At 41.2% G+C, this 10,931-nt stretch overlaps 2 protein-coding genes across 2 annotated transcripts in view; one reads left to right on the top strand and one right to left on the bottom strand.

Moving 5' to 3' along the window:
• Positions 1-691: 691 nt before the first annotated feature.
• Positions 692-2,647, top strand: LOC147459407 (uncharacterized). Its single transcript, XM_086509824.1, has one exon. The coding sequence runs from the start codon at positions 746-748 to the stop codon at positions 2,627-2,629; it is 1,884 nt and encodes a 627-aa protein (XP_086365950.1). The 5' UTR covers positions 692-745; the 3' UTR covers positions 2,630-2,647.
• A 6,995-nt stretch (positions 2,648-9,642) lies between these two features.
• Positions 9,643-10,931, bottom strand: part of LOC147459406 (uncharacterized) — a 58,016-nt gene continuing 56,727 nt past the window's right edge. Inside the window, exons 10-12 of the mRNA XM_086510676.1 lie at positions 10,688-10,755; positions 10,102-10,345; positions 9,643-10,017 (exon numbers count right to left, since the gene is read on the bottom strand). Of these exons, the coding sequence (XP_086366802.1) occupies positions 9,803-10,017; positions 10,102-10,345; positions 10,688-10,755 (527 nt within the window). The 3' untranslated portion in view covers positions 9,643-9,802. The remainder of the gene's footprint in view (positions 10,018-10,101; positions 10,346-10,687; positions 10,756-10,931) is intronic.

The raw sequence follows: 10,931 nt of genomic DNA, 5'->3' as shown, positions 1-10,931 counted from the left end.
GTCTTGATTATCATGGGGGCAAGAGCTTAGTTGGTAAGGTGCCTGAAAAGTGGCATGAAGGTTGTGCTTTGCACGTGACAAAGTGAGCATTGCCGATCATTACCTTTCTGCTAGATAATGTTAATCTACTACCATGGTTTGGTGTACCTCACAAAGAGTTGAATTGTGTTCTTCCAGTTGCAACAACGTACGAATACAACACTTTCACTACTTTGGAAGCAGTTTCACTCTACACACAAAAGCTCTCGTCAATAGTAGGACCACCGGACAATTTAATTGAGAGTTGCTAAATTTCACTACCACATATGCTACTAGGAGGTATGAGGGTTCAAGTCATGAGTTGGATCTATGTAGATGGATGCAAGCATGGACGAAAGAGTAGCGTGTGTGATTGGGTTTGTGTCCTCTTTGGTCTATATGGAAAGTTAATACTTGAATAGTTCGAAGACGGGTGGGTGTCTAAAATGTGGTTTCATTAAAATGGGCATTTAGGTGTGCTTCACCCAGATCTAGAGCGAGTTTTCCACCTAGATTTGAAAAAAGTAGGTGACTTTTTTGTAAGGTGGAAGCATCGTGTTATTGCGTTAAATGTAAGGGAGCCCTGAAATCTTGGCCAATGAAAATGCAGGTTAAAGAAATGCTAGAATATAAAGGAGAGAGATGAACACGCTATTCTAGAGGGAAGGGTAGAGATAGTTAACACTCTCTCTCTCTCTCTCTCTCTCACACACACACGTACACACACATGCATCTGCAGAAAGTTCGAGCTGTTGATGATGATGATGATGATGAAGGAGAAGAGGAGGATCAGCAACCCCTGCAAGCTCAGGCCCCCTTCTCCTTATTACCGGGCTCTGCAAGCATTACCCAGCGGCTTGACCTCCCCTCCTATTTTGGGCATCAGAATAGCAGTTTTCCTGCCAGTTTGGCGCAACAGCTAAATATGGCAGCGCGCGGCTGCTGCTCTCATGTCTTCCCAACTGCAGCTGTCGACCCTCAGCTCATGCAGCACGATTTGGATCCTGCCGCTAGCTTAGCAGCCTCCGCTGATAATCTGCTAATTGGCGCTCTAATGCGTCCCCCAACTATGCATCCAAATCTGGTTACGACGTTGAGGTCTTTATTGTCGCCTCCTCGCTCGCCGCTGAGCATCAGCTCCAGCAGGGGAAGGTTCGATGGTGACGTCGCCGCAGCTACAGTGATTAAGAGAGATGGCAGCGATGGCAAGCTTACAGATGCTGAGAAAGCCCCGACGATGGCTGTGAAAGAAGAGAATGCTGAGGATGCTGAGGTGGGCGTTGAGAGAGAGGGTGTCAGATTTGCAGGTGCAGGTGGAGGTGGCGGGAAAAGTGAGAGTAGAGCTGCTGCATTAACAGCTTCAGGTTTAATGGCAGAAATCGACCCAGGAGGGGAACAGAGAAAGAGTGGGGCGGCGGCCAGCTGCAGTAAGCTGGGGGATGAAGAATCTGTCAGAGTAAAGAGAGAGACTGGCGATGGCGGTGGCGCCCTGCACAATTCTGCAGCATCCGTTCATCATGATTGCAATGTGCAGGAAGATGATAAGAAAGAGACTCGCGAGGAAGACGATGATGTGGTGGCGACAGTGGTGCCCGTGGACCTGATAAGAAACAGGCGGCCGTTCACATGTAGCTACGAGGGTTGCAACAAGACGTTCAAAAACCCGCAAACCATGAGGATGCACTACAAGACGCACTACCCTGGCACCGACGTTTGCAAGCCGCACCGCAAGACGGCAACCTCCGGCGCCAGTACCGACAAAGATCAGCAGCAGGAGCCTGCTACCAACAATAATACCAAGGCCAATGGCAGCAGCTCCAAAGCAGGGCATAATAAGAAGATCCCCTCCAGATGCCCACTCTGCAGGAAAACGTTCGTCGGACTCTACGAGCTGCGGCGCCACTTCGGTCGCAAGCACAGTGAGGGCGAGAAGAGCCATGCTTGCAGGAAATGCAACAAGAAGTTCTACATAGAAGTGGATCTGAGGGATCATGAGAAGCTCTGTGGAGAGCCCATGCATTGCAAGTGTGGTATGAAGTTTGCTTTCAAGTGCAATCTAGTGGTTCACAAGAAGGCTCATCCTGAATGCCAGGACCTCAAATCCTTGAATATAACAAACTCTTTCACTGATACCATATTGCTCTCTAGCCAATACAGCAACAATAGGATTGGTGCCAAGCCTAATTATGCTACCTCTTATACTTCTAGCATTACCATTCCTATTCCTATGAGTACTAATGCCTTAAGCCATAAACCCCAGCACACACATGACCCCCTTTTATCCTCTAGCATGACCCCCCAATATACAACAACATTCCCCTCTATCAATACATCCCCCCTCTTAAAAGCTTCACAAATTCTAAGTAATACATATATTTCCTCATTCAGCTGCTCTCCAGATGCTCAGCCCTCTGCTTTCTCATCAGCTGCGCCTCCACTTGTGTCACTCCCATTCTACAACACTCGCCTCGAGGCCTTCACAAATGCCAATTCCAATGCCAAAGCCACTGGTAGTCATTCATTCCATGAGAGCCTTCACAGCCCTTGTGCTTCATCTTCCAAAGGAGCAGCTGCCCCTGCCTCATTTGTAGCTGCCGATAAACCCTTTTAGGTGAATTTTATTTTTGAAGTTGCCTCTCTCTCTCTCTCTCTCTCTCTCCATGCATTCTATCACAAGAAGATTAAGAAATTTTCTCATGTAGGAAAACGGAGTCTTTTACAGTGTTTTTCATACAATGAATAACATCATGGGCTTCGTGGGGGGCCCGGTGGTCCCGTGCCCCCAATCGTACCTAGCTAGGTATGCAGTGCCTCCCTCACAGAAGCTCATGATGTTGAGGTAAGTCACAATGTGGGAATTATTATGAGAATTTGTCCAAAACTTATATATGTATCACATATAAAGAAATCCCTGAATCGATGAGAGAGTATCAAATAAATTAAGTAAAGCCCTGAATCGATTGTTCTCTTTTTGAAATATCATCACATGAGAGAAGAAGGAAGAATCCCAAGAGACCAGCTCAAAGATCCACCCCACGAGCTTTGAACTCAAGACCTGTACGGTGAGAGGAAACTGGGGTCCCGTATCTACCACACTTCAGTGTTCAGTGCCAAGAGGAATTTTTTAAAAATTAGGTTATTTTTTTTTAAAATTACTCTATTTTTCTCTATTTTGGGGCGAAATTTCTCCTTTTGGGCTTGCCCTCAACCAGCTTTTCTGAAAGCAAAAACGGCACGATATTAAGCTACATTTTCCCAAACATACAAAATTCCCTTTTTGGAATTTACCAAGAGGAAATAAGGTTTTTATTTTATTTTATTGAAATTTTCTAAAAAATTAGGTTATTTTTTAAATTTTTACACTATATTTTTCTCTATTTTGGAGCGGAATTTCTCCTTTTATGCGATCATTTGTAACACTGTGGGATCAATATTCTCAAGAAGCCTTAAAGATCTATGGAGAAGTTTTGAACTCAAGGTGGGGTAGTCAAGAGGGAAATGATTATCAAAAACAATAAACGGAAGAATATCCCGAGAATTAATCAGCTAGAAAATCCTTCGCTAGACCATTCCGAATATATTTGGTGTTTAGATTCCTCACCCGAGCCATTATAACCCACTCGTACAGTAGGCTAATATGGTTCTAATGTTCCCTTTTTAGCAAGTGCATGGCTCGCCTGATGCTATGTTTCGTATTTGGTGGTCAGTATGGTTTGTTGTGATCCTGGGATGGGCCGTTCGGTGGCTTAGAGCGCCCCCACCATAGGCCCTCTAAAAGCACCTTTAGAGGGCCCTTTAAAGGTAAATGGTTTTTAAAAGGGTCCATCTACATTTTAAAGGGCCCTTCCTATTGAAGGGTCTATGGGGAAGCGCTCTAATTCCCTTCTCTCTTTGGCCCCAATGGCCTAGTCATGGGGGATTCGGACCCCGCCCCTTTTCTCGGCATGCTTCTCTCGTTGTGGAGTTTTGTGAGGCAGTGATTCCAAGTGATGTATCTTCTTTAGTTGATGTCTGTATGGTGTTTTTCGGCTTATAGATTACTCTGATGGTCTATCGGTTGGGGTGGCTCCCTTGTTAGCCATGTGTCTCTGATCTTGGGGAAGGTACTGCTTGGTGGGGGTGGGAGCCTTATGGGCATCTATGGCAGCCTCAAGGGTATTTTTGGTTTGTGTACTTGTATTGGATATAAGGTTGCTCCATGGCACGGTTGGTGCATGGATTTGTAATTAATGTATTATTTTTTTAATCGAATTACTCGCATTATGTGAGTTTGGTCACAAAAACAAAAATCAAAGGAGTTACTCATTCACTACATTCAAGTAATCTTCTTGTACATTTATCTTTATTAATATCATATCAAAGGTGATAATACCCGCTCCATCATCAATGATTATCACCTTCTTGAAAGAACACTCCATGCATACAGTGTTTAATGCATTCAAATAGTATCACACATCAGTAAAAGATTAAGGTTGTGCTGCACTCAACTCGCTTCGACAATGAAACCGAGTATAAAAACAACATTTTTTTACCACTTTCTCAAACATGGAATTTAACATTGCTTCAATGTACCTTCCATATTAGAGAAGAGACACTATAAAACTTTCAAAACATTTACCGGAACCCTTTACCACATTTTGTAGAGAGAGAGTCCAAAACGGGGTGGCCAAAGAGGAGAGAGGGAGGCGGGAAGGAATTTTTCCCAAATTAAATATTAGTGTGTGTATTGCACCGCTTTGTGCCATGTGTATTAACAGTAGTATTACTGCTAATATTATTGTTGTCTCTTTTGGTGCAAAAATTTTGAAATTTGGCTACTTCTTCTATTTTACTTTTTATAAAAATTTAAAAAAACATTATATTTTGTATAAAAATGGACAAAAAAATGGTATTGAGGCATGAACCGATGGTTATTTGAATAGATTAGCTTGTGCAAAACATCATGTCGCTCTGTCACGAATGATGGCCCGCAAGTAAGATACGTATTGTGGTTCGATGTGGACAACCTTGCATGAAACAAAAAAGGCTCGCACTCTTCTCCCAAACACTGCACGCATTTCACCCGAGCAAATGCATCCAATGCATTCATCACATATTCTAAAAGGCTTTACATAGTGGTGGCAGCGAGCTCTCTTGTTGTGAAGAGATGTTGAGCAAGGAGCACAATAAAGTAGTTTTTCCTCAAAGCAGAATGTCGATGATTTGTTAATCATGGCCCAAATAAGACACATATTGCTAGATTTAAGGTTGATTGAATTCTACTTTCTAGAAAAAGACTTCGGGCTGTTGCATCATTACTTGGGCATACAGTTTAAGTAGTGTGATGGTGGTATTGCCTTGTGTCAAACAAGTTACATACAGGCACTGCTATGTAAGTCTAGACTTGAAGATTGCAAACCTATTGTTACTCCAATGCAAACAGGTTTGAAATTGATTCTTCATGATGCTGGTGATCATGCCGATTCTTTACCAAACTGTTGTTGGATGCCTTATTTATGTATGCAATACAAGGCCAGATATTCAGTTTGCACTCTCACAGGTCAACAGATTTATACATAGACTAGGGTCTAAGCATTGGCAGGCTGTCAAGAGGATTTTCCACTACTTGAGTGGCACTTTGCATCTTGGCTTGTTTTATCCCAAGGAGAGATCATTGCCGTAGTTTTTTATGCTTTTCCGGACTCAGATTGGGCTGGTTGTTTTGACAGGCAAGTGTCATGATCGACAGTTCATGAATATCATGGTTGAGCAAGAAGCAACCTACTGTGGCCACTTCCAGTTGTGAGACTGAGTACATGGCTGTCTTTATAGCTACGGTTGAGTGTGTATGGCTCAAACGCCTTATGCCTGATTTGGGTGTTGGATAGCACACTGCCAACATCATCTACAGTGACAGTCAGAGGGCATTGGCAGTTGCGAGAAACCCACTCTTTCATGCTCGCACAAAGCACATTGAGGTGCATTATCTCTATGTCAGGGAGAGACTCTCAGCAGGAGAGATCAGCTTGACTTAGGTGCCAACACAGGACAACCTTGCAGATCTGTTCATGAAGGCATTGCCTCGTGAGAAGTTTGAATCTTTCCACAAAGCTTTGGGCTTACTCCACTTTGTGCATTGATCATGCACTCAGAGCATGGCACTTTCCTTTACATTATGTGCTAGCTCTTGTTCACCGCATCACTCTCAGGGGGGATTTGTTACCATATATATGTGGTAGTGATGTGTGTAAACACACTTAGGACTGTCGGGGCATTTTTTCCCTTACTAGGAAGTTTTCTTCCCGTGCATTGTATATACGCTCATCACTCTAGGGCTAGCTTATCTTTCCATTGCACACTAAGTAATACTACTCTCTGTTGTGTGCCTTGAGCTTCTTCATCTTCTCCAAGGTGTGTGTGTTTCCCTGCAACCCTATTTCCAATACCATGAACAACTGCCTGTAACATGCTCTATTGATCCCAACCTTTTCGATAGTCCCTTGAACATCCTCCTTGTCCAAGGCAGAACTTTACAAGATGTCATCATTAATGCATTTCTGTCTGGCCTTATAGAACGTTCTCTTCTCAAGCATGCTCTCAGCAACAACAAATGGACTCACCTCATACAATTATTATAAGTCTTTCATGTTTTTTTGTGGTTGACCTAGAGACTGGAAGTGAACACAATGGATAAAAATTATTATGAGCAAAAAAGAAATCAAAACATTATGAGAAAATCATTATAATCAAACAAATAAAATAGATTTTCCCAAAGAAAATCATTATGAGCAAACAAACGAACCAAAGGAAGATGTACTATCACTGCTTTGATTTATGCTTCAGCCAGTCCCCACCTCCTCGTTCAGGCTCTTAATATTCCTTTCTTGTTCTCGATCCCCTACCAAATTTCTTTTTCTTTTTTTGCATTTAATTGGGATTTCATGTTCTTTGTCTTCTCCATGATTTCTTCAAGTTTCCATATGAGAGAATTCTTGTATTGTTGCAGCAAATGTTTCTTCAACCTATAGAAAATCTCTCTCTGCTACGAGGTTCCTTTGTATAGCTTAGCAAACCTTTCATGTCATCTCCTAACCTCTTGAAGGAAGAGTAATTGAAGAATGGTAGGGTTCTTTTGTGTGATTTGATTTGAGGGATACAATCTTCCATCTATCCATGAATTAATGTGCTTCCTTCCCTCTAATCTCATTGCTTGGATTGTAGAAGGTGAGGATTTAGTAATCTTGTTTCTTTTCCAAAGAGGTGCATACTCGTCTTCCAACTCAACATGAAGATAGATACCTCTTTTAGAAGGTTTCATGGCTAAAGAGATTCTGTCAATTTTGAGAAGCCGATGTAATTGGGTATGATGAAGAAGACGACAAGATAAAGTATCTTGAAGAAAAAGGTGAAACATCGCCAAGAAATGTCGAGAGGATTGATAATGAAAAGTTGAAAAGGCAAAAGAAAACTTTGGTTCATTAGGGGAAGAATTTTTTGTTGGGCAGGGAAAGGAGGAGTTTATAAGAGATTAAAAGCTTACACTTTATGGGATGGACCCAAAATGTGACGATAAAAACAGAGTCTCCCCATTTTCTCCCCATCTAAAATATATTCTCTTCAATCTTTACAAAAAAAGGTATATTCTCTCTCTACCATATCTTGAAGGATAAAAAATTGACCTCAAATTTCCCCAAGTGAAGGACTTAAAGTTGAGTATTTGTTAAAAGATTCTTTCTTGTACATGAAGAAAAAATCTTAGAAACACAGGTTTTTCCTCTTTCTTGGAAGGGCTTCCAAAACACTTACCTAAATAGGCATTATGTGAAACTTTGCACAGTGGCGGTCCATCAGTCTTATACTTATTAATTGACAAAATTATAGGCTAATCATATCAAAGGAGTTTCATATAATGGCGTGCATGTGTTCAATATGGCTTCATAACCCATCAAAATATTAGAGATAATATCGCCAATGTGTTTTTGGTAATGGAATATGCAAAATACATTAATCAAGTAGCTACCTTTTACTTGAATTTTATTGCAAAAATAATTATGAAATCGGGTATTGGTTATGGTTATTGTTTGTATGACAACATTGTTACTAGAGGCAGTATTGACAATGATCTTATTGATGCTTGGCATATTGAATGTTTGGAGAATTACAACACCCTCTTCAGTGCACTACAATATGCAATTGTCTTTTGCCCATTATTACTTTATATTAATCCTTTGACTCCTTTGAATCAAATACATGAGTTCGTTTTACCTTTTGAATGGAAAAGCCTATGGTGATAACTCTTTGTGTATCCCTTGCAATAATCCCTTCAATGACATGCAAATGAATACAAATACTTTAGATTTGTATGCTTTTGCACTTGGCATGCATGCCAATTTTATAAATCAAAGCTACTTATCTTGAATGCTAAGAATTTGCATTATTCTTTGTGTCCTGGTTGGATTATGCAACCTACTAACATTGTTCATCATTACGGTGTCCTTTGGAATGGTGTGACACTTGCCAACGATGGAGCGAGAAAAGCAACCAAAAACAAATCCTTGAATGAGGTATGTCAATGCCCAATAATGTAACTTGGGACATACATTTTAAATCACCCATTTTGCGTGTTGAGAAGTGTCAGTATGCACTAAACTTATTGCTGAGTAGAAGAGAGCTGCTTGCCACTTATCTTGGCATCCTAGAATTGATTCGACTCGAATTCCTTTCAAGTCAAATTTTCCAAACAAATTCCTTTCTTCTGGAAAATACCATGAGTATGACTTTTCCAACTAAACTTAATTGTCTAACTGCACCTAGGAAAGAATAGTCCTTAGCAAAGAAAAGGGTGAACAAATTGGATAATCCTGTGGATGACAACAAGCAATGAGGTTCATTTTGTATCGCTCAGCATGGTTTTGGTTTTGGTCCACATCGTTTTTAGTTTGGGTAATCACTAAGTATCAAATTTGTGATTGTCTTCAACTTTAAATGATCGAGAAAGATTGTCTTATTGGCAGCTTTTTTGTGTCCACTCAAGGCCCAGACCCTTGTGCTCATCACATATATGCAAAGTTACAATCACATTCTTGGGTATCGGAGGTATGCAACTGTTTGCAGCACATGCAATAAAATCACAATGTTAGTGACGCAAAAGTCTTCACGCAAGTGGAAAAGCTATCTTCCTCTCAAGGAATGTTTGTGGCAATGTTAAAGTACCAATTGAACATTTCCAACTGCCTTCATTATAGATTCCCTGCTCCCCCATTTTAGGAAATGATTATGAGTGTTTGGTATGATACCGTCTTCTCCACTTGGGTTCGTTATTTCTAAGAGACCCTTTTCCCTCCTTTCGGATGTCTCTTTCACAATTGTTACACTTCTCATTCACCATTCTAGACATTCCTCAACAGACCCTAGGGATGTTTTTAGACACTCACAGTCTTCTTCACGGTATGAGTGTAGGATTCTACTTTGCATATTGTCTTCTTTGTCAAGGTTTTCCTCAGCCTGAGGTTTCCCACTAGTAATATAATCATTACCAAAACAGAAAGTGTGCACGCTCTTTCCTATGGCAATTTGCCAAGTGTAAATTGCCAAGTGGAATCCTTCAGAGTGTAAGTTTGCGAAGAAGCATTCATAGGCTTACCGTGTAACAACTGATAATTTCTATACAGAGTAGCATAATATACAACCAATAGCTATAAGAAGAAGAGTAGTAGTAATTTCTATTAAGCTATAAGAAGAAGAGTAGTAGTTTTGCAAAACCATGGAGCTAGAAAAAGAATCTCAATGATCCGGCTTCACAATGTCATAAGGCTCGAGGCTCTATTGAATAGAACTCGCCCCCATTAATCTTTGTAGTAACATCTGCATTGTTTGGCACAGAAGAGTTGCAGCCAGGAAAAGAACAAGGGATGTCACATGTTGGCTCCCTTTTTGCATTCCAAAACGGTTTTGCTCCATCACCAACCAGAAGGAAAACCAGATCCTCAACATCAGGATGGACCGCGGCTTGTGATTCACCTGCATGTGTTCATGTGCTTGAGTAGGGCATATACAAGCGGATGCACTTAAGATAATAAAAGCACAAGAAATTAGAATGCCTACCCCTCACTGACATGTTTGTTCTCTCCTGTTCTTCGATCTTGCTACCCATGTTTGATACCAGCTTCTCATGCTTCAATTGAGGTGTTGCAAGGTTCTTTTGCATCATGGAAGAGCCAACGAGAGGGGCTGATCTATTCCTCTCGTCACACTCAGGAGTAGGCGTCCTTGCCGTTAACCAGCCCATGACCTCTTCCAGCTCTGCCCTTCTGTCTCTTGGAGACATGGAATTACCAACATCTTTGACCTGGGGTCATGACAATACCATTAACATTTGTTGAGATAAGTGCAAAAGCATGATGAGGGAGATGAACACAGCGGTCACAAACCCTGGTCACATGTGGAGTATAATTGTGATTTGTGATTGCGGAGCAAGATTTTTAGTCATGAAAAGCTACAATCTGTAATAATGCAGCCATGACCACAACCACAATCACATTAATGAGGTATCATGGTTTCATAGAAACAATCTGGATTTTCAATTGTAGTAAGAAATGAATGGCCGTAGTAAGATTTTGTGCTTGAAATACATGTTCTCCGGTCAACCATTTTATATTTTCTATCTACACAACAGACAAAAAGGTGTAACCTCTTGCATTAGAAAAGTGTCTGTTGTTGCTGTATTGAGCACCTTAGGCTTCTTGCTGGCTCCTATACCTGAAATGAAAGTCAAAGAAAAGTCCCAAGGTTACAATGAAGTGAGGCTTGAATGCAACAAGTCCCCCAGCACTCATTAAGTTAACAACAAGTCTTGTGCTCAGATGATACCGGAAATAGTGGTCTTACTCAAACACGTTGCAGGGATTGACACGTTCCGTTCCCCCTGAGTGAAT

Source organism: Adiantum capillus-veneris, chromosome 4 (genome assembly GCF_014529385.1).
Source record: "Adiantum capillus-veneris isolate H3 chromosome 4, ASM1452938v2, whole genome shotgun sequence".
Classification (NCBI taxonomy): domain Eukaryota; kingdom Viridiplantae; phylum Streptophyta; class Polypodiopsida; order Polypodiales; family Pteridaceae; genus Adiantum; species Adiantum capillus-veneris.
Note: the sequence above shows the minus strand (reverse complement) of the source record. Positions and strands in the feature narration are given on the sequence as shown.